This window comes from Ptychodera flava, unplaced genomic scaffold, assembly GCF_041260155.1.
Source record: "Ptychodera flava strain L36383 unplaced genomic scaffold, AS_Pfla_20210202 Scaffold_64__1_contigs__length_706160_pilon, whole genome shotgun sequence".
In the NCBI taxonomy this organism is placed as follows: Eukaryota; Metazoa; Hemichordata; class Enteropneusta; family Ptychoderidae; genus Ptychodera; species Ptychodera flava.
This window is the reverse complement of record NW_027248386.1, coordinates 43,809-68,382: the sequence shown is the minus strand read 5'-3', so window position 1 is coordinate 68,382 and position 24,574 is coordinate 43,809. Positions and strand designations below refer to the sequence as shown.

Genomic DNA, 24,574 nt, shown 5'->3' with positions numbered 1-24,574 from the left:
ATAATTGCCAGTTTGCCTTCAGGGACATTGGTATGAATCAACTTCCTGCAAAATAATTCAGGTGAATACTTTTTAGTATCCACTTATTGAAAATGCTTGTTTCCTAACCACAGTCAATTTAGTGAAAAAAAACCAAACTGCCACCTAATGTTAATGTCATGGACCATTACTGAACAAGAATACCTAAATGGATCAAAATATATTGACTATAAAACCACATCAGCATTCTAGCCAGTTCTTAACAAAATTTTGATTTTAATACTGAAAATTGTCTAAGCTCATTTTATATGTCTTTTTGTGCTTAAATATTCATTCTAATAAATTTCCAAAAAAACCCCATACATACTGTATGAGAAACAAGCTTCCATACGGAAACACACACAAACAAGATCTGACAACCAAATACGTAACACAGAGGACTAAACTTGCTTACATGACAAGGAAAATGTACATGTACCTGTTGCGTGCATTGGGATCTTTCCTAGGTTTTCTGTGTCCTTCTTCTCTCGGATTAACCTTGGGAAATACGTCTTTTTCTGGTCCATCCCATCAATAATCATTACAAGTAAATCATCTGGCTGTCGAACTGCCTTTTCTCTTGCATCATGATAAACTGTCCTCTCTGTTCTGAAATTGCATTATGTCAAGATAATTCTGAGTGAGTATATTTTACAGATGTACACACTGAAACAAAGTTATACAGATATGAAATATTTTCAATGTATGTATTGATAAGTTACTAAGTTAGCTGTTCATGACACACGCGACATAGCTATGACTGGATAGGGACATCCTGGAAAACTGTGCACTGCAGAGAACATTCAATGTGCAGGTTATCATCATTGCCACTGCTGAAAATTTCAAATTTTCATGATGGCCATACCAGGGATACCATTATATGACTCATGCCGATTACCATTGGAGATTGCTCAATGAAGACTCTAACATGCCTTCCATGTATAAGGACACTTGTACAGTACACTACTTATCACGTACATGTTAGTTCATTTTCATTAAGGACAACCATACGTGTCAGAGCTTCCATTAGGATTTTCAAACCTGCGAAAGCCGTAAAATGTATCAAAAAACGTGTACAACTGCATGTAATAAAGTAGCTGTATACAGCATATTGAAAACTAGTTCAAAATCCAATGCATCACTGTTCGATATACATCAACATTGACAATGCTTTTCTTTGACAACTTTCACAATCTTTAATTATGTTCTGTTCTGTTCTGTTCTAAGTGGACAGTATTCATTTCTTACTAATCATTTCCACTTCCATTGATGTCTTAATTTGCCAACTCAACTCAATCATCGCTACTCTGAAGTCAGATTCACTAAGTTTTCGGCCTTTCATGGTTATTACCATCAGATCGTTTATAACATCTTCACTGAGATAACTGTGTTTCTATGTTTTAACGCTGTTTTGGGTACTGAACCCACGTCCACATCGGACAGATGAGACTCAGGGGTCACGGCTGCAATTATGGCCAATTATGCCAACTTTGCAATATTTGGGAAGACTTCACGAAACTCATTGTAAAGAAGTGTGTAGTCTACTATGCTAGACCGCCATAAATCTATTATTTCAAAGTCGGCATAACATTAGCTGAAATTCAACACAGGGTTTACAAGTATGCATCAGGCGCGGCGGAATTAAAGGCGGAGCCTCCCTTTAAAGGGCGCCAGTCTATGGCGGCGTTTACTGTGTAAGTGGACACCAAACAGGCAACATGAGGGCACAAGCTCCAGAAAATGCCACTTTTTATTTTTTTCCAACCGCAAAAACGCTGACAGACTGCCAAGCGGTCAGCACGAAGTGGCTGCCGATCGAACTCTGTGGTTATATTCCAATTCTAACGTGACTGGAAGACGTTTTTCAAGGAAATTCGATTGTGGTGCTGAGGAATAAATGACCGTTGGCAATTTGAACCGACCGTCAATCAAACGGTTATATAAGCTCTACATGCAAGATTAGCAAAAGGTGACAAAAGATTGAAATCAGTTTGTGTAATTAATGTAATAGAAATCAAACATCGTACTGGCCAAGTGTTTGACTGGGAGGAGAACTCACTAATGCGAGAACCAGGGATTGAAAAGTGCGGCTTTAAGTAACGGCAATGTCTATTGATCATGTTACATTTTTAGTGGTACAGCCTTCAAGGAAACCATTGCCGCTACATAATTAACAGGATTAGGACATAATATTGCAAAATCATGAACGCTTTTTGTCAGCAAACATTTTACTTTAATAGTCATGGATAAATTACGCATTTGAGGGAAACCATGTGTGCTCATGTCTTTGTTACAGAGTCTGTGTTTTTCTTCCATGCATATCAGATTACGCAAAAATCAATTTTCTTTGCGTACTTCAGAGTAATTATGTATGAGATATGCAGAATTTTCCGTTAACTGAAGCTCTGATGTGTAGTCAACACAAGGACAGAAATAAGGTATTCAAAATCATACATCGAAACATCCCAGTGTATAGAATTAACACTACAGGGTAAGAGTCCTTAATACGATATAAGACTACTTAGCCAACACAGACCAGAAATTGAAGTCCCAGCCACCTGTCCCTAAATTTTACTCATAGCACATAATTATATTCACAGGAATCATAGTTATTATGATTAGTGTATTTGCAGGTTAAAACATTATAACTTAAGTGAACAGTATCCAAAACTTAAGCAAACTCTTACATGACTTGTGCTTACTGCATTTCATAAGAGTATATGTAAAGGAAACTCTACAAGTGCTGATATCTATGAATGTATGGCCTTAGCTATGATGAAAGGCAATAAAAAAGTAACAATCAAAATTTCAACACATTTTTAAACTTTAAGACTTACAGTTATGGGCTATTCATAGGACACTAAATTAAATGAAGGAACTGTAACTTACTCAACTCTCTTCTCATGAATTTCTCGAACTTTGAGGACGTTTTGGCGTTCAGAGTCAGTGGCTGCTGTTGAGATAGCATTACGTATCTGTGCACAATCACCACATTCAGCAAAGTCTGAGGTCTGCAACAACAAAGATAAAATTTACACTCTTGTAATCAGTAGCATTTCAGGATACCACAAGTGTCCCTCCCCTCCTCCCTTGTATATTTTCAGACCCTTTTTGCAATAAAATTAATTTCTCTGACATTCCATAATTTAAGAATTCAGATGATCGTCTGTAGTGAAACATGCAATGGGAAGTGATGAGATGCTCATGGAAGGTACATTAAACTTAAAGGGACATTAGATACAATTTTGGATATTTTTTCAGTTCTTAGGTTCTGTGTACATGAAAATACATCGAAATGAGTATCTTATCCTTACGTTAGTCTCTATAGATGCTAAAATACCCAGTATTGTGTTTATCAACATAGCCTATATGAGTGTTATGATCATCCACGTTGACAAAATTATGAATTCTACTCCAGACTTAATTCATTTTTTAACAATTACGAGTCAAATGCAATCACACTGGGTATTACAGGCTTTGTACGCAAATCAAACACATGGTATTCCATCTTATTTCAGGCATTAAAACAAACATAGTTAATACACAGAACAAAATACTGAAAACACTCTCAATGACACTCTGCTATCATTTGTTGAAATACATGTACTTCTAATACATGTACAGTATTATACAGAGGACATACTTTCTGAAAAAAAAAATTCAGAGAATGATAGGAGTGAAGATCCAACTGAGAGAAGCAATGTGACCAGTTGTAGCAACTTCATATGTACAAAATCCCATCTACGGGCTTGCATGCATATGCATATTGTCAACACACCAAATTGCATGTTGATACATGCAGCAGTTCTCAAGTGTTTGCATGAATGAACATACATAGTATACATTCAAACAGACAGATACTACAGCTGACTAACCCCTATTGCTCACTCTGGTATGGGAGCTAAAAATTAAGGAAAAAGTTACAGCTGATCTAGCTTAATATTAGGACTCATTAGGAAATATATTATGGTTGTCATCTCAATGCAAGAAAAGTCTACAAGACAGCGAGGCACGGATTGCTACCAGTATTTGCAAACTTACATCGCCCACACCCAACGAGAATGAAAAATATTAGTAGTATGATAGTTTGACATTTACAGTAACAGTTTGGGGCGTCATTTTTACAAATGTTGACTGCACTGGTAACTGCCTAAAACATGACTGTAATAAATAAAATTTGATATAATAATGAAGAATTGTGTGTGTGATTTCATTAATAATTCTTTCAGTCATTCCTTTTAGGAATAATACCATCAGGTCAAGATGGCTATAATTAGTGAAACACAACATATTCCATGGTATATTTTAACATAATTCTATACATTTGAAGGCTGTTGAAAACATAAATACTGTAAACTTGATTATTTTTACTAAAGATGCTGTGACAGGCCAAGCCACGTGGTTGAAACTATGTTTTGGCTAAAAACCGCTTTTTACTGACTTGGCTGATGGGGAAGTGATACAGTCTGGCAGGAAAAGGGTTATTATAATACTGTCAGAATGAATGCTTACCACACCAGTACGAAATTCTGGCAAGTGCTTCCTCCATATATCACAGAAGTAGCCATATGATATGTGTGAGAAGAACAGTCTCTCTGCCAACTGAGTCTTCATACGTGACCACAGATCAACCTTAGTGTGAAATGTAGGAAGGCGTACAATATTCTTGTGCGGCATGTATCCCCGATTCGTTCGAAATGGAATCTCATCCATGCAATTGATCTTGATGTTTTCTCCCTCATCTTTGTTTTTCCTTTGTTGCCATGCTCAACATTGGTGACACCACTTTTCACTAGATTTTTATACTTTGTAAATCTTTGATAAGATGTGTCAAATACATTACACCAAGCTATTTCACACACAGATCTTCCACAGATGACCAAATTCAAAATAAGTTTTGATTTTGTTTTCCCATAATGTGTGTATGAATGCTGTCGGATTTGTTTGAGGATATACTGGCCTTGCTGAATTTCATTGAGTGATGTCTTAAAGAACTGTTCTGAATTAACAATGTCATTTAGAGAAGAGAGAGTAGTCATACACTTATCCCCACAGCAGGCCATCTTTAAAACATCTGTTGGTTCTCTGAGATGTGCAGTAGAGCGGCGCCTCTTTGCAGGACTGGATGAGATGATAGTTTTGTCTTCACAGTCACCGAAATTCCCCTGAGTGTCATCAATGTCCAAAGAAGACTTGCTTGATGAGCAGGCCACTATGTCTTCTTGCGGGTCGAGAATACATTCATGGTCATCATTGTCACTTATAGAGGATACAGACTCATTCAGTCCTTCAACAACAGTCAATACGGATGAGTTTGCAGTGTTTCTACGTATAGACTTTCTTCCACACCTGTCATCACTGCAGATGATGACAAGCTTCCTTCTACAACTGTTGAACATGAGAAATCCATGGCACCTACTGGGAGAGAAACATGGGTTATTATTGAGGTAATAAAAATGATTGTTTCACAGTGTTTAGTCCTGATTTATTGAAAAAAAAGCTCCAAGACTCTTAACTTTGCATCTAAGATGATGCATGCAATATTTCAAACATAAAAGTACCTCAAAATAAATGTATTATCAGCTTTGAAAACACATTTGTTGTGGCACACATTCACACCTACAGCATGTGCATTACATAACACACTTCTCTCAGTTTCTTATTTGCCCCTGTTTCCCTGTCACTCAATCATGGATAACCAGAAGTCCATCATATTTCCACAACTGCACTGGACCATGTTCAAATGCAAGCTGTCTGTTCAGTGATAACTTATTCACTAAATCATGGTTTCTGAAACTTTGATACCCTGTAAACTTGGAAGGTATCAAAGTTTTAGGCGCCATGAATCATCAAGAAAATCCCTACACCAAACAACCCATACGTTGTCAAAATACCAACGAGAGACAAAGCAAATTCCAAGGAACGCAAAGCCATGCATTATATACTCACATGTAAATGGACTGCTGACATTTTTTGGCCTTGTGGAAATAGGACTCGGGAGAAACTACGGCTCGCCCGGTCTACAACTACAAGTTTCAATATCTATGACCTACTTGGATGTTGCAAGTTGCATTTTCATTATGTATGACAAAATTCCTGGCCGGGGTAGGGGAAACGGTATGCTTCATCTCATTTGAATGAGAAGAGGGTGATATCATTTTATCAGTATGAGAGAGGCAGCTCCGCATAAACAAACAAGCAAACGCGCGAAGTACAGAGTCTTCAGTATCGATGCACCAGCTGTGCCGCACGTGCAGCTACATTTTTGGGACTCTGAATTGCAGCCCAGTATACAAAATTCTGGATTTGGTAGCTATCCTAGCTAACGAGAGATAGCTCTCTGCAGGGCCATACTCACTCCTTCAACACAAATGTGCGCGCAATTTGAACGTACATATCACCCACCAGGCCAGCGCAAGCCGCTTGGGAATTTTAATAGCAATACCAATATTTACATTGAATTGATCATGGAGGTAGGATTAAAGTTTCTTTCTTCCTCCATGCATTGATGGGTCTGGGCAAAATTAAAAAATACAGTGACACAATGATATAAGTGAAATCAGGACAGTCAAGTACAACTCTTACCTGTTGTTTCGGGGAAAAAGTCGGTTCTTGGTCATTCACATCGCTCTGCTTCTAACTTTGAACAAGGAGCTTTCACAGTTCTTCACCTCTTCTCAGATAATCTGCGGAGGTCTGGATACGTACGAATGCCGAACTTTGCCGAATTATCACGAGCAAATGTTGGGTGATCGCATTATTGTATGGGGTTGCACGGGTATTGTGACAAGGTTACACAAACTATTCAAAGGGTACTTTGCACTATATTTACGAATAACAGCGACTAAAGAAACATTTCACATATATTACTGAAATCAAATTGCATACAAGGGTTAGATATACGTTTTACTATCTACGAGCTGAGTGCTTACAAAGGTGTACATCGCTACGACAGATCGAGTGTTGAGTTCTACCGGTTCACGGACGTGATGACGCCAAGCGCGTGCTGACACCTTGACAAGCACTGGACAAGGGACCTGTGGGTTTCCGGTTGATCAGATTAGGTGTGAATGGGTAACCATCAGTCGCGTGAGTCTCGCAAACAACTTGTAAATGCCTTTTTTGTGCGAACTTTTGCCGTACAAAGTGATTTATGTAATGCAGCCGACATTACAGATGTAGGAAGACGTTCCTCCAGGCCATTTTCAAAGATAAGTTGCGAGCTTTATGAAGTAAGTTGAACATAATTTTAGTTTTTAGTTGCATCAATCATAACAATGTCATCGATATGAAATCATGTACGCCATACTGCCCAAAGTTCATACGGGAGAGGAATCAGAATCAGAATCAGAAACTACATGACTTTGAAACCATGACATGCAGTTAACTACGGAGGATGGGTACTGTGAGTGAACAATTGCCTTCGGAGCATTCACGTGGCCGTACCCAGGACGTACAGACTACAGTTGCGAGGCTCACCACCCATTCACAGCCCATTCACACATACGTCATGGTCCACTCAAACCTCTTAGTGCTAGTGGACTGGCGTCATTTCATTTCTGCTTTGAGAGGAGAAACGTCACAGAACTATTCCGCAAAATGACATTGAAACGACATTGGTGGTTAGTGAAAGAAAATGGAGAAGGCGATACCAGCGTTTATGTTTACGTAACTGCAACAGGTAAGAAGAACAACAGTGGCGATCGAAGACGAGGTGTGAGGTTAACCAAATCTGGCCGAGCGAAAGGGATTCAGACGTGAAAGAACCGGTGTCTGCAGTTAGGAAGGTGGTAGTCGATACCAACAGTAAAAATTCACTCGGGCATAATGGCATAAAGGTGTGTAACTTAGTTTTGTCACTGTTATGTTTCCTACTCTAGTCCGGTTAACCCCGGCCCGACTAGGGGCCGTACCATCGGTAATGACGAAAGTTATCTAGGCCAAAGTAATGAAATTCTTTGTTTTGCGTCCACGCGCGCTTAGGTTTTTAACGTTTTCATGAAAAAACACACAGTGCATTTGAATAGGAAATTTTAGGACATATCCGCTTTAGCTTTTCTGAACTAAAAATTTTAGTTCAATTTTTTTTATTTGCTGCTATCAAATTACTTTGTGTTAATTTTCTTGTGTGTTTTCAGCTGCTTAGGCTCGTACCTTTACCCTTTTGAGTGGACGCCAAACAAAGAATTTAATTACTTTGGCTCTTGGCATTTAGATTATACATGGGCGAAGAGCTTTTAGTTGTTCTGGAATATTAATATGAAGTGCGAAGAGTACTACTGTTTTGGCACTATTAACAGTAACACAACAAGCATTGTTGAGATTTTTCACGTTTGGCACTGTGACTATGTTTGCATGTGTAACAGCGATGGCAAGGTTTCATTCAGTAACTTTATTGTTTTTGTTATTATTTTCATTTCAGTTTTTCTTCGAAGGTTATAAACATACATTCTTTCGTCAAGAGTTCGAATGGCATCAGAATGACTTTTGCCGCAACTTCCGGGATATCACATTGGCTGTTGACTTTGTCTCAAAATTCAATGAGCTTGTTGACAAAGACAATGCATCCCAAGAAGATACATCAGTCGCAGATGAAAGCATGCAGTCTGCATATTCACAATCTGATTCCACGTCAGACGACGTTAATACATCAAGTGATACAGGATCATCATCGGAGTGTCACAGCCAATCTCCAGAGGTTGCTTACTCTCAAAAAGATAATGCTCGGTAAGTGTATAGTACATTCTGTACTTGTAGAACACATAGTTCTTGCTCAAGGCCAACTGCAACTGGACAACTCCTACCAAAGTAAGCCCCCTATCCTGGTCAGCTCAACCACCACTATGGGAGCATTGCAGCGAGGACATTGTACATGTATCCCGAAGCACAGTCAAAGTCAGTTACAGTCAAAGAAAAAATTTGTGAAACTTGTTATTTAGCTATTACCCCATACAATTTTTGTGGTAGCCACAGATGGGCTCGGCAGATGTTGGTGGAACTGTGTATGGTACATGCGCAATGGTTTACACTGAATCTGACTATTTGATTATTTAAAATTTCATGTAGAATCATACATTGTGTCACTGCAAAAATAAATCCATGTACATGAATTTCCGATTGGGTCAAGTTTGCCAGGCTTGGGCTTGTCTGTTTTTAGCTTTATCACGGGAGGTGGGGGTGTTCGGGGAGTCAAGTTCAAGTTGTCTTAGAGAAATTAGGCCAACCACCCATTTTAGGCATGGTTGTTTTAGTCAAGAGAGTCATAACCAAATCATAGTTCAAATTTTTCTCCTTGACTCTACTTTTTTTGTACAGCACAGTCAACACCTGTACACACAATCAGTCAAATGTACAAGAAATTGCCATTATTTGTGGTACATGCTGGAAATAAGTTAACATATACAGTACACCTTCGTGAGACAGTTTGCTTATGGATCTATGGTTTTTTTGCTACCTTGGCTAATGCTGCAGTCTCAATTGTTAGAACTAGAAATTGAAAACTGTTCCTTTCACGAAGTGTGTAATATTATTGTGTCGGCTTTCTTTTTTAGGTGCCCTGGTGGTAAATCACAGAAAAACGACTTTCTTCGGATGAACTGACAGTACCGGATTTGAAAAAAAAGAAAAGAAGAATCACAAAGACTCATCAGTGAAGTCAGCAGAAGATGCAATGACTGAAATTGTCAATGACCATGCAATACCAGGTGAGATATTTGGTTGGGTTGCTTTCAGGGTATCATTTTATTTTGCATGCTTGCAACTAAGTGTGTAGTTTTATGGGCAATATCCTGTCTGTCAAACATGGGTTAGAGGCAGTATGCCCTCTGAGCTTCTTTTTGCGTCATGAATCATAAATATTCTCTGCGAGGCAAGAAAATTTCAAGCTGAATAAGTAATAGTAGGTTATGACTAAGGGAAAAAATCCAAATTTAGAGGGCACACTGGTTAGAGAGATAGTGTGATGTATGCCAATTTTATGGTTTGCGCGTTCATATGTGAATACCTTCAGGTTCCTTCAGATATTACCGAATTCTACATGTACCTTCATTGTGATACACATGAGTGGCTCAATTCCAGCTTACTGTGGTACAGGGGAAGCAACCCAACAGCCATTTTACAGTGTTGGTGTTGTGCAATTTCAAGACTATAAAATATGTTTGAAGTATCAAGCCAAGCTACAGTAGCACCAGTCAGCACTATTCCTTGTCAATATATGACAAACACAAAGAACAAATGTACTGTCATCAGAATATAGCATATGTGCACATTGCACACAGGCAGTGATCCTATTCAAAGCTTTTTTGATCCATTGTTGAGCTATTTTTTGCAGAGAAAAGCGTGTTAATTATGTTTAACCCGACTTTTGAGTTAGGCCCTTACTAAAGCTGTGGAAGTGTGGAAACTGATCACATCTAACCCAAGGAAGACTGAAAGCCATGACCAGGTTCAGGGTCACTTAAACCCTCTGAGGTCATATGTTTTGTATTATGTTTTAGTCTTTTTCTGAACCGAAGACAATATACTTTGTCACTGTAAGCATCCAAGGTGGATAATAAGACTTGCACTTGCCACATGCTCATAAAGGTGGATTGTTTGTCGTGTTTTGTCTGTCAATATTTTCAGAAATAAGCCCATTTCTCTGCTACTGCTTGTCTGATTGCTGTGAAATTTGGTACACAACCTGGGTCAGTGTGGTAAATTTTTTGCATATTTTATTTTTGGGACAATTTTGCTATATTTGTAAAAACTATATTTCTTTACAAGCACTTGTCTTATTTATTGCTTTGAAATTTGGTATGCAGGTTCCAAAATATATTGGACAATGTTTTGTCTTTTTTATTAAAAATATATTTTCTTGTCCAAATCTGCCTGTAAAATTTCGTGTAGTAACCTAAGGTTGACTGAAGTAACACGGTTTTGGATAAATTTTATGTGCATTACAGAAAAACTGCAAATGAAGCAGTTGTCCAACTGCTTAATTTGCATTTATCCAAAACAGTTGCCTTCTGACTGTATGTCAATCACAGCAGGGCTCTAACAGCCACTAGGTCACTTGTTTTTAGCTCATATTTGGTTTTATATATAAATACCAAAAAGAGATTATATGATGAGTTGGTGGCGTCTGTATATTTGTGGGTATGTATGTGCGGATGTATGTCAGTCACATACAAAGGCTCCCATACCGCCAAAGCTACCGTCTCAGTATTTGGTGTACAGGTAGATGTAGGGGTTGAGATGTGAATTTGTTCAAATGAACACGCCAGTGTCAAAAATGTGCAAATGAGGTAAGAAAATGGAAATCATGCAAATGTGCAGGAGTGGTGGCAGTGAACTGAATCAGCCCACACATCTGAATTAGAGGATTTTGACCTTTAATCTATTTGTAGGCAGGGTACCTATTATATTTGGGAGTGGTAGCTGTAACTGAAACAGCTAATTGGTCATTTCCTGTCATTGTTTATGAACTGTGACATATAACAGATCTACTGAAACCATGGATGTCTATTTTTGTACATCCATGGTTGAAAGATTCTCTGCTATGCATGTTGCTAAAGTTGACCTTCAGTACCTAAGTTTCAGACCTTATTTACTTTTGTCATTCTTAATTTTCTGGTTTAAATATGTCTTGTTTCTCTGGTTGTACTGTGCAGAAATTGTCATAACATCAACGTATGATTTTCCTGCACTGAATAGATAGAAATAACACTTATTGTTGATCTTTGGTATGTACCAATTCTGATCAAATTTGAGCGACACCTTATAATTGCGGTATTTTATTTTAAGTTATCTTACTAGAAAAAATTATATAAAAGATACAGCCACTGGAGCTATAAAAATTCAAACTACACAGCTTATGTTGTGATACATTTTCCTTTCAGGTTTGTTTGGTATTCACACTTGTAATTTGAAGCTAGGAAACAAGTGAGAAAAGTTGATGACTACTTTGTTCAGACTCTGGTCGACAGCATGGAGAAGTTTACAGATGAATCATACAGCCCATATGTTGTTATGGTGGACGTTAAAAAGATTACTTCAACAAGAATAACGTGAGTATCAAATATCTTAAAGTTCAGTATATAACTTATGTTTGGTGGTAAAACACACAAGAAATAGCTTTAGATCTTTGTGGGTTTGCTGCCAGAATTTACCAGATTTCTACGAGGGTCTGCCAACTCACATTTGGGCAACTGTAACTGCAGCTGTGACTGTGTGTGTTTAATTGAATGGCAGCCTAGCAAGTATCTGTGACTGCCATTTTCAAAATCAGCCAAAGCAGTTTTAAGAAAATTGTTCCATTTATACCCTGGCTTTATGTATTTCATTCAGGCAGACAATCAGAGATGACAGAATAGAGAAGAACTCTTCATCTCATAAAGCCAACTAATAAATCCCAACAATTGTCTTTATTACGTGTTTTCAATATCAGAGTAGAGGTCGCAATAATTATATTGACTTTCTCATCTGTCGCCCATGGTCTAGTAAAATTCAGCGTCATTTCTCCTATCTATCATCGTGTAGGTTAACGGATACAAATACACCATACTTGGTGGTCAGCATAATTACACAGCCACAAAGCAACTTGCTGAAAAGTACAAAGACAGGCAATTATTCAAGTCACGGCAGTGCAAAATATACTGTTCTCTGAATGAAGAACAGTCCATGTGGCTTGCTAACCGTCATAATGATATGCAGCACTTAGTCCTAAACTCAGTACCAAAGAAAAGGTAAGTTTAGTGCATTATTTGAGGATACATTATGTTTATTGTATCTGTCTTCTTTATTCCAAACAGCCGTAGTACTAATATTGGTCATTTGTGGATTAGACCATTGCCTGGTTGCAAGGCAGCTCTGCATATGATATTGAAGTAACAGACGACGCGCAGACCATTAATGTTTATTTATGGGCAAGGACAAGGAAAGCCAAAAATTAATGGACAAGGCTTGCCAAGCCCTTTCATTTTGGCTTTCCTTGAGCCTGCGCCCATAAATACAGAAATAACGGGCGACGCGCTGACCATTAACGTTTAGTTGTGGTCAAGGGCGAGAGAAAAGCCCAATATTAATGGGCGAGGCTTGTCGAGCCGGTTAATTCGGCTTTCCTTGAACCAGCGCCCACAAATAAACGTTAATGGTCAGAGCGGAGTCTGTTATTTCCATTATATTATCAGCAGGAAAAGGGTTAAAAGCACATTTCCATGGTAACAATCACTGTATAGCAGAGAATTTCATTTTCAAGGATATCTTATAAACTTTCACACTTTTCATGTGGGTAACATTGATTTTTGCCTTTAGTGAATTGAACTTGCTCCTCGTACCAAACAAGCAAAAACAATTGTATCAAGTGATCAATGCAATAATGACACGAGGTATTATGTTTTAATTTTATTTCATTTGAATGCTCATCTCAGGTTCAAATATGTCGGGACAGACTAGTTTCCATGAAATCTGCTTCTGAGGAATGGAAGAGGTCCTGTAAGAACATTTTACAACAAGTAAGTTTAATTTTGAAACTTTGTCAGTACAGTTCTTGTCAACACATGACATATGTGCTGGAAATTACAAACACATTGCACAGGAACAAAAACTGAGTTTTATGTCTTTTGTTAGGGACCAATGTCTAAGATCTAAATTTGTCCATGGAAATGTATGACTATCCTTCCTAGCATTCACAAATACACAGAAATGTTTAGTAGAAAGATACTGTGTGATATGATGTTAAACTATCAGTTAGGACTATCAAAATGCAAACCAAAACTTTTGGTATTATGCTTGGCATAAAGTGTATTGTGCATTGCAACTGGAACTTTAGCTTGGGAAATGCCACTGTACTGCCCTCAAAATGTCTAAGACATCTTGAAGTTCATGAACTGTATTATCGGTAATTTTTGTCACTTTACAGATAGTTTTTTTGTCATACCAGATTTTTTCCAGGTTTTCTTATGTTTAATTTTTCATAAGAATTTGACTGCAACAGCTTGATGGGACTGCAACAGCTCGATGGTTTGATTAAGGTAGATCGCGCCTCTGAGACAGATTAAGAATTTTCACAGTCTTAGTTTTTGGAGAATCCAAAATTATTTTTTTTCATAGAGTTAACACAGGAGTGGCCGGTCATTTTGAATTTCAAACATCGCAATCACAGTGGGTTATTTGTTTCGCTAGTTAAAAAATTTGCACGGTGACTCCAGATTTTTATTGTTGATTTGGTAAGAGGAGGGTTGAATTTTGTTTAGGAAAGTCTGAGCAAAAGTTTAAGTCTTTCATCATAAAGGAGCATACCGCCTTTAGTCCTGCTTTTGATGGCTTTGAGCATTTGCCAGACAAGCCTAAAACAAGCCTGAGACCCCGAGTCTAGCTTTCAACACGCAGTACTTGTATCTCCTACAATGTACAGGAAATCACATATAAATATCATTCAGTGGCAATGATAGTTATCACCTTTAGAATCAATGGCCCCAGACAAGGTGACAATGAGACATGTAGACTTGGCTGTCTATCTTAGCATGCTTTGAGCTTGCCTTAACCCTTTCACCACCATGGTTTGGCCCAATCCCATTGTTATCAATGGCGAATGTGGACCTGTTATACAGGGCATTGGGGTGAACAGGTTAAGGCAAGCCTTTGGCTTGTTTTGGGTTGTCTTTGACAGGCCTTTCTGAAAGGAAGTTTAGTGTGTACTGTACCTGCAACGAGGTTCATAACATAGATACAGGAGCTGTTGCCTGATTGGTGTGTTGAAGGCCTGTGGTTGTACATTTAAAACTGCGAAGTCATATACAACAGGAATTATGTGAACAACTGTGCTATTTGTGAGCACATATTATACTGCTGCATGACTTTCATTGTTTACCGGGCCTTTATCATGCATGTAACCAAAACCAATTAAGCTCTTGCTGAATATGTGGAAATTACCTAAATGGTAATTTTTATATTTGCAATAAAGTGTTTTGTGTTTCAAAATGTCTTATTTTAACAAAACTTGACCATTTGCCTGGTTGCCCACAAAGACAAGTATAACATTTTCACATAGTTTTCAAAAATGTACCCCATTAAAAATCCTAAAGAGCATATATTTATGAGAGTAAACTTTCCTGAATATGATTTCATCAATTTACATACTGCCACACAAGTGTTTTGATAGAGGTTGTGGCAGGAGTTGTGCCAACCCTTAGTTTTGGCACGGTTGTATTGTTGTGGGTACTGTACATAAAGGTTGCATTGGTCCATACTGGCTCACTTGCTGTTGATGTAAGATACACAAGCAGGGTTTGTTGTGAGATGGCAGTTTTAGGAGAACTCTCTTTGTAATAATATTTCTGTTGATCTGTTGCAGAATGATACTGATATGGATACAATTTTACATCTAGCGAAGCAACCTGAGACTGTTGCAGTGAAACTAGATGAAATCTTTGAAAACTATGAGAGAAGAGTACTGGCTGGTCAAAAAGTGACAAAGAAAAACTTGATGGCAAAGCCAGACATCCCAGTGTATTTGTTCAGCAACCTGGTCCATTTAAATGAAGACTCTATCTGTGAATATCTTCAGGAGGTCCTTGATGGTGACAACAGTTTGCAAAAAATGAACAGTGAGGCCAAGGAGGTGCGGAAAATGAGAGTTGTTCAGGAAAGCTTCGTGAAGGAATTGGGAATGCCTTGGAATGTCTTAGAAGAGAAGTTACCATCTTATGCAGACAGGGAATACCTATGCAGGTTTAAAGATCTTAAGTTCAGCAGAGGAACGCCACTAGAGCTTAAGCAAGAGTGTAAAAAGATTCGAGACATGTTGGACTCAGGTGAAGTTCCATTAGAATCAACCGCACTGAACATTTTCACAGCAGAAAACAACACAAGAGGATGTGTGGTTGATGTAAATATCACTTCCCTAACATTGGAAACAATAAGGGACACCTGTCCAGAATTCAACGGTGCCGAACTAAGCCTTATAAGTATTCCCGAGGTGAGTGTCTATATATGTGGCATATATAGTAATTTAGCAGGTAACACAAGCGATAGTGGTAAAATGTGGTCCAACTGATGCTCTCTTCATTTTGTGTTCAAAGCTTAAAAAAAAATTACTGACTAAGCTGATCTCGTCATGTTTTTGGAAACGGGTTAGCCAATAGAAATAATTTTCACCAAGCTTAGTGGTGTGATTTTTCTAAAACAAGTGTGTTGCATAGCCTCTGAAGTCCAAACCAGGAGATACAACAGATGTGGCATTGAAATGATGTACATTGACACCTTTGCTGTACAAAACTCTCTTTTGTTTTACACACTGTGGTTACATGTATGGGTTATGATCAAAATAGCTTTGGTGACCCAATTTGATCAGTACCGGTATACACATATTTGAGAGTGACTAGCACACAAATACATGGTTCACTCAGTCCATGTTTTAGGATTCTATCTCTACACACAGTATAGAAAGGTGTTTGATTTGGAGAATACTGAGATCAGATTCAATAGTCTTTACACTTAACAATATAACATGCACAGATTTATTGAAAAAAGAGCCTGTTTATGTCACAAACAGACCACATTTGTGCCAGCACATCAATGAAAAACAACAATCCAATCACTGAAACAAGCCCATTGTTTCCAGACAGTTTAGAACTTCATATTTTAGGCCTTTGTTAAAACTTGAAAATGAACAAGTAGGAGGAAATGGTCACAAGAAATGAATGTTACGCATGAGAAACTTAAAGCCCCAGTGCTGCTAACTTTCGATGGTTTTTTTCATTATTTTTATTTTATAAATCAATTGCAACTTCTTATTCTACTCCCCAAAGAATGTTGAAACACCCACTATTTAGCTTGTCAACTTAGCATCTGTATGTGTAAAAGCATGGTTATTAATTACATGTGAATTCTAGTCCGGACCAGAAGTCAGTTTTCAACAATAACAATGCACTTTATAACCACAGGGGCTGAGTTGACAAGCTGGATACTGTGTATATCAACATTCTTTGGGGAGAAGAACAAGGAATTATGGTTCACATTCAAAATAAAAATGGTGAAATTATCATCAAAAGTTAGCAGCACTGGGGCTTTAATTTGTTTGTGTTTAAAAATTTTCCTGATGATTTTAGAAAGAAACAATTTAAGTGCCTGCATTGTTGATTGATTATATATAGTTGACTGCTTTTTTGGTCTCCAGATTTGTTGTTCAGTGTAACCATGTGAATGAAAAAACTGATGTTCTACGTTATCTGTTAACAGGACTGGAGTGAAGACTGTTTCACTGAACAAGTCAACAAAGTAAAGTCACTGAACCTGGACTGCAACATTCCATATTTCAATATTGTTGCCCTATGTGATGTAGAATCCATTAGCAGTGTGAAGAAGATTCTGGGACAAACATGTTGCAGGGTGGAAGAAGGCTATTATTTCCTGCAGTTTAACAAATCTTGTAAGTGCTGGTATTTTATGTGATTTTTTATCCTTTTAATCTATTTACATACAGAATCAACCAAATACTATAATATCCATCGTCGTACACCACGCCCTCTTCGGCGAGTCTTATCACCCAACGCCGAACAGGCCGTGGTATCACTGGCCACGTTTAGTGTTCACGCATTGCTGCAAGGCTCTATGATAGTCGAGGAAAAACCTACGAGCCAATCAGATTGCCCGTTAAAGAGCTGATCTTGGTGCTTACCACCACACAGCGTTCACTGTCGACGAAGAGCGCGCAATGTGTAAATGTCTAATGTTTTTGGACTCAACCGCTCTATTCACACCAAAAAGACGCCATTGATAATTATTTTACAAGGAAAAGATGGCTTTCTTTGCACAAGGACCAGCGGTGGCAAGTCTGTATGCTACCAGGCATGGCAGGTCGTCCGGCCCATCGTGTTTCACGGGCGTTATATCGAAGGGTATCGCATAACTGGAGCAGCTGGCCCACGCCTCGCTATGCACAGTGTCCGACCCAGACGTAGAACAACACCGCTGTGTAAAACCGTTGGTCAAAACTATTGATCATAAATTTACTTTACCACAAGTTATGTATAAACGTTTATGTATCGATCTCTTCATTAAGGTTCACACTGAAAGCTTTCTTATCGTATCGTGCTGTGGGTATACATGGAGCTAGAAACGTATGAATGGTATATTGGGCCCTTTCATTCGAGCTGGTGCTCCGCGATACAAATCACAAATGTACGCTAGGCTCCCGATCATCTCAACACTGCCGAAATCACAGATCTCGGGAAATTGCGTAGTTGTTCAAGTCCGATTATGTTTCATTAATTCATCACAAAAGTTACGCTTACAACGGAATCAAACCAGAGAGGTTTAGTCTGTTCCATGGGTTTGCAGTTCAGCGGGGTGCGAACACGTATAAGCTTATGCGTACACTCGCTCAGTGTGACCTGGTGACAATTTTCGGACAGGGTATAGTGAATTTCGCCCAAAGCCGTTTCACAAATAACGAGCAGTACGAAATCTTATTACCATACCCTTCGAAACTTTATTGTGTTTATCCTAAAACTGTTAACAGGATGGAAGTGGTATTTGGGGGGTCAAGTTGCCAAATTGTTGACTCCATAGTGAGTGCGTAGTAATCGGACGTCGTATTTGGAATGTGATTATAGGGGCTAAATATTGATATTTTGAAACTTCAAACCCTCGTTTTTCAATTTCGATGTGTTGAGAAAACTGTTTGTAAAAAATTTGTGATAAATTAGTTACGTTCAACCCATGGACGACGCAACTATATTTCGACGTGTATGGTGCTTACATCGGATATGGGCTGTCTCTGTGTGTTGCTTTAGATCGTACGGTGTGTTAACTTCGCGAAGTTTTATAGCGCCCGAAATAGCTTCTACCGAAAAAAACTAACTATTCAAAACGGGACAGCAGCGTCACCTGACTTATTATGCGGTATCCGGAATTGTAAAACGCTATCAATACGGAGCAAAGTGAGTACAACGAACAGCATGTCTTTGAATGTCCGAACTGAGATCGTCCGAAAATAGTCACACTGAGTGTACGGGGACGACCTTGCAGTGGGACCGGGTAGGGTTCGTTGATGGCCGTAGTCTGTGTACCTATCGAAGCCATAGTATTCACATGGTGTCGCCGTTGCTCTCGATCATGACAGAAAAACAGTCAAAATTTTGAAAGCTGTCGGATTTAATGCAACATATATCGGAAGAGGTGCAACAGAACCAGAGGATCTCAGGCCTTGAAAGCTCGATTGTGTACACACAGACAATGAGGAGCTTACGACCCGACATGACTTTGTAAAACGTATTCGTGATTGGCTAATTCTGATGATATGTTCTCATGAATAATTAATTAACCCCATTCATACTTCGCAGTTTCCCGGCGTAATCTGCCAGAGCTTGATTTTTGCGTAGGTCAGCGGAGCGGAAATTATTGCTCTGGCCTGCGAGAATGTATAATATCTAGAAGTTATTTTCACATGAGGTTGTTTCTACTGAAATGACACATGTATAGCAGGTGATTAGAGCCATTCTTCTCTGACCCTAGGATTCATTATGCACTGCCTATTCAGTACATTAAACCTTTAATTTCGAATCCCATGCACAGTTTTTGGTCACATGGTCTACATATGTCTATTGCCAAAGGTTGATTAATTTTGTCCGTATACTACAACTGAATTTGCATGTATGTTACTGAAACAGCATTCGACTGATATTCATGGGTTCATAACACATGGAAACTTGTCGTACATATTTCTTTGTCAGTGCTGCTGGTGCAGTTTTCAAAAGCTCTTCCAGGATGTTAACCTTTTCTATCTAAATAAGATATCAGCTGTGTCCACCTTTTATAATCAAGGCCCAGGTTTTGACAAAGAAATGATCAAAAACAAATTGAGTTTTCTGCCACGGTCAGTGCACTCACTGTCACTCACATGGTCAATTCTGTTGTTTCTTGCAAACAATAGCATTATCTTATTTGTTTCAGATCATGTTGTTGTTTTGGTTTCCTGGGTATCTTTTGCCATCCATTGAATCTATATAAACTGGAAGTCAGATATTACTCTTAGAAATACAGATACATATAGATACATATACATTTTTAAGATTGTTTGTGTCTCATTTTCTTAACTTACAGCTTCAAAGACTTTGTGGAAGTCTGTGAAGGGTCTGGTTGTAGGCTACTGGTCTGAGACAGGTGCGGTCAATGCAGTCCAAGTGAATTTTGGAAATGACCCCCATCACAATCTGTGGATTGTGGAAGATGTAGAACAGATGAGTGATTTTTTGTCGAAAATCATAACCATGTTCTGTGCTGAGGGAAGATGGATACTAGATGCAACAAGGAAGCAAGGTAACTTTTTAGCTCACATTTGGTTATGCATTTGTGAGTTTATTTAAATATTGTTTTTTGTAATGTTTTTTTTAATTTTTTTGTAGAGCTTCAAAATTGATTGCAAGGAAATATATCTTGTATAGCATAATTGTCTTGCCATGTATGTGTATTGTGTCTCTGAAAGATTTTAACAAAAAAGATCTGACACAATGACTTATAAAGAGACATTTTTCTCTGTGATTAAATTGCACTCTATCATAAAAAGTCTTTTGAACAAAGGAAATGCTCCTTGTAAAGCTAGAAACCCTTTATAATTGAAAACTTATGAGTGCTATGACTAAAGGTCATGTAATTTCAGGTAAAGATTAACATCCTCTTTAATTTAAAGAGAATATACTTTTCTATGTGTAGTGTGTTCTATATAGTTCACAGCATTGTTCACTCAGTATTTTCATTTGTGTTTGCAGGTAGCGTTTTCACCACAGCTCTGCAGTTGGGACGACCCTGTGTTTGCCTGGAGGCAGAAGCGGACCAACTGGAATGCATATATTCATCAGCAACACAAAAATTAAGTTGGAGTGGGGCTTCTGAAATGGAAGAGTTATCAGTTCCCGCCCAGGACTAAGTTAGGTGGGGACTTATAGATTAGGTCCCATCCATCAACCATGCATCCATCACCAGCCTTTTCTAAGACACCTGCCAAGCAGCTTTAAAAACTTTGTATAGGTATAGTGACCTATAGTCCCTTGATACACAACATCTTTCACAAAGCAATCAAAATTGGCCCCCAAGGATTCACCTTTTTTTGATATCAGAGCTGCTTCCCCCGAATCTGAATCCAAAATTATCCCTGGTGTCTGGTATTCAGACTCGTATTGTCTGAATCTGAACCTTAATTCGTGTCCATCCATGCATCTGTCATCACCAATTCTCAGTCATTTTAGGCAATTTGTAAAAAACTTTGCTTAAGTACAGTATCCTATGGCCTCCTGATGTATGCCATTTGATTTCACAAAACAATCAAAGTTGGCCCCCACAGATTCTCTTTATTTTGGATATTAAGTGGTACATGCCATGAAGCTTAATCCAAAATTACCTTGGGTGTCTGGTATCCAGACTCTTATTTTCTGAATCTGAATCCTATATTATCTTTGTATTTTCCCAGTGTAAATGTTTGGGACAATTGAATCATTTGTGATTTCTCGTCGAGTACTCACTCAAATCTCATGATACTTGGTAGAATGTTGATATATCAGAGCTGTAATAGTGTGCAGAGACATTTAGCTGTATCATTTCAATTATTGGTGATTGCATTTTTTAATGAGATTTTATAATTAAGGTGATATGTCTAAAAATGATACAGCAAAGTCAACAAAATTTGGTACAAATTTTAAACTCTTAGTACCATAATAGTGTGCAAATCCATTTAGTAGTAGAGCCATGTCAATCAAATGATAATTTGAATGTTTTATATGTCTAGAAAAACTGCATCAACTTTTATAAAACATGGTATAAATGTTGATTTCACAGTATAGTAACTGCATGCAAAGACATTTAGCAATTTGAAGTCAATTGACTGCTGATTTACATGTTTTATGAACTTTCTCCTTTAGTGATCTATCCAGAATTATATAATACCAGAATATTGATGGCGCAAATCAGCAATCTGATTGGTAAAAATGTGAAAAGAATCTTGGTATATTGGCAATATGGCTGGCATACGCATAAGTTCTCAGCTAGGGCAAAAATCCGTTTTTGACGTTTCACGCCAGAATTTCAATATACTGTTATGATATAATAGCAATAAATCACACCCAGCAAACAGCATACCACTCAATTTTGATCAGTTCACTTCATATATACACTCGCTATCGCTCGTGCATATATGTCATGAACTGGTCAAAATCTCATGGTGTACTGTGGTTGAGTCTGCCCTATTGCTTAAATAGTGCCTCAAATTTGATGAAAATTGGTAAATATGTTAATCTGACAGTGTTGTAATTGAATGCAATAATAGAACTCTATGAAATAACCTAATGCCATTCATACCAATGTCTGATTGTTTACAGTTCAATCCAATATGTGCATCAGTCGCAGATAGGTCAACTGTACTCTCATTCATGTTCGGATCATATTAATTTCAATGTAATTTTTTCCACTGACTAATTTCCAATTACAAGTGGGGATTATGTCATTGTCAGTAACTTGTTTCAGTATTGTCTTTTGCAGATAATGATGGACAGTGAAATTGATCTAAATATTATCACACTTGTGCCATTGTTTTGGAAAGTTGCTTCAAAATTTGGCTTCCACTGTAATTTAGTGTTTGTGTGTGTAGGGTAAAGATTTCCTGAATTTCCGTCCCAGTACATTTCGACAACTTTCTAACGTAAAGTTCTGGTGTATGTACACCTCTTTTCCAATGCATCATGATATTTTTGCCAAAGAACTTCATACAATGCAAAGGCAACACTAGGCTAATGACAACTGGACTCTGATTTGGCTGTGATACAATGTAACTCAAAGCAGCGGTATATAAGGAATGTAATATGAGTCTGTGTCTGTGAAGTGCAGTTCAAAGTTTACTCCCAGGTGTGTGTTTATTACGGGTCCATAAAAGCACTGGTTTTCACCACAGTTACAAGTCAGTGCAATTTTTAGAACATGCATCACAGTGACCCTTCTATTTTTTAACCAAGTGTAACTCTCATCTGTTAAGTTTGTACGACAGCAATTTTGTAGTTTCTGTTTTGCAATTTCAAATAAAAGTCTTTTTGAAAAGGAGAATTTAGTGTTCATTTTTATTTCTACAACATTTCCCAGGTTGGCTTGAATTTCACTTTGCATTTTAATCCTTGTAGATGCAAAATTGCATATTGCAGGATATAGATTTCCTAGCTGCATTTGATATATAACCATAAAGGAATAAAGAAACATTTTCCCACACTTCTTGCCTCCTTTTTTTTCCCTTCCTAAGAATGCTGGCAACAAATTCTGTGCTCCAATTTTCTCCCCTCCTAAGAATGCAGGTAAAACATTTTTTGCCCTCATTTATCCCATCCGATAAATGACGGCAACAAATTCTTTGCCCCCATTTTTCTTTTCAAAAGAATGCAGGCAACAAATTCTTTGCCCTCATTTCTCCCCTTCAACAAATGACGGCAACAAATTCTTTGCCCCCATTTCTCTTTTCAAAAGAAGGCAACAAATTCTTTGCCCTCTTTCTCTTTTCAAAAGAATGCAGGCAACAAATTCTTTGCCCTCATTTCTCCCCTTTAACAAATGACGGCAACGAATTCTTTGCCCCATTTCTCTTTTCAAAAGAATGCAGGCAACAAATTCTTTGCCCCCATTTCTCTTTTCAAAAGAATGCAGGCAACAAAGTCTTTGCCCTCATTTCTCCCCTTTAACAAATGACGGCAACAAATTCTTTGCCCATATTTCTCTTTTCAAAAAAATTTAGGCAACAAAATCGTCTTCATTTCTCCCCTTCAACAAATGACGGCAACAAATTCTTTGCCCCATTTCTCTTTTCAAAAAATTTAGGCAACAAATTCTTTGTCTTCATTTCTTCCCTTCTAAAGATGGTGGTAATAAAGTCTTTCCCCTTGTTTCTCCCAAATTCAGTATGCTGGTATTTCAAAACTTTGGGCAAAGAAAAGCTGAATGTACGAGACCGTACAGGAATATGCTAATTCAAGAATAAAAATTGTAGCATTTTGATTTCTATGACTAGTTGGTGGAGACAACAGATATTTTGTGGAATAAAATTGGCAAATTAAAATATCCCATTGATTTTTGCTCTTTCTTATGGACATAATTCAAAAATCAGTAAATCTCATTTTACAAAAATACATCTCACGGTGTTGATCATAAATCCAAATGTTCATGTCTATTACTTAAACAGAACCCTAAAATATAAAATACATAATGTTTTGATATTAAGAACCATCTTTTTGTTTCACTGACGATCAAGTTTAATGCTCAAATATCGCGACAAGAATTGCCCATTTGTACGATATGAATGCGGAAGTACAATGACTCGGCAGACGAGCGAGCGCCTTCTCTGAAAATCTGTTTCCGATATCACGTCACAATACACTGAAAAATCTCGCGAATTCATCTCTACGGAAGCCAATAACACAAGTTCCTAACGTCAGCAAAGATATTGTCTTGTTGCCAGCAATACACCACCAACATTTTCGCCGTTCAGGAGTGCCTTACTCGCTCTACTTTGTAAAATAAGTCGTATGCTTTGCCGTGACCTAATTTT

The 24,574-nt window shown here is 37.9% G+C and overlaps 2 protein-coding genes and 1 long non-coding RNA gene across 5 annotated transcripts; 2 read left to right on the top strand and 1 right to left on the bottom strand.

The window, feature by feature from the left end:
* Positions 1-91: 91 nt before the first annotated feature.
* On the bottom strand, positions 92-7,145 carry LOC139128683 (uncharacterized). 3 transcript variants are annotated; one of them, XR_011551370.1, is made up of 4 exons: positions 5,968-7,145; positions 4,531-5,436; positions 2,908-3,029; positions 92-627 (listed from the first exon to the last, which is right to left on the bottom strand). XR_011551370.1 is itself a non-coding variant. In XM_070694420.1 (4 exons), exons 2-4 carry the CDS (start codon positions 4,729-4,731, stop codon positions 420-422), a joined length of 531 nt encoding a protein of 176 aa, XP_070550521.1. In that variant the 5' UTR covers positions 4,732-5,436; positions 6,604-7,145; the 3' UTR covers positions 92-419. The 3 variants fall into 3 exon arrangements, 1 of the variants encoding a protein (XP_070550521.1); XR_011551371.1 differs by having other exon boundaries at positions 4,531-5,433; positions 6,604-7,145; XM_070694420.1 differs by having other exon boundaries at positions 6,604-7,145.
* On the top strand, positions 6,843-9,596 carry LOC139128684 (uncharacterized). Its single transcript, XR_011551372.1, has 3 exons — positions 6,843-7,856; positions 8,441-8,745; positions 9,570-9,596. It is a non-coding gene; the product is annotated as an uncharacterized lncRNA (long non-coding RNA).
* Positions 9,597-9,607: 11 nt separating this feature from the next.
* LOC139128682 (uncharacterized) lies at positions 9,608-23,028 on the top strand. The gene is made up of 8 exons (XM_070694419.1): positions 9,608-9,722; positions 11,898-12,065; positions 12,538-12,743; positions 13,428-13,511; positions 15,353-15,976; positions 17,239-17,428; positions 20,104-20,319; positions 20,769-23,028. The coding sequence occupies exons 4-8, from the start codon at positions 13,458-13,460 to the stop codon at positions 20,924-20,926; spliced, it is 1,242 nt and encodes a 413-aa protein (XP_070550520.1). The 5' UTR covers positions 9,608-9,722; positions 11,898-12,065; positions 12,538-12,743; positions 13,428-13,457; the 3' UTR covers positions 20,927-23,028.
* Positions 23,029-24,574: the final 1,546 nt, after the last annotated feature.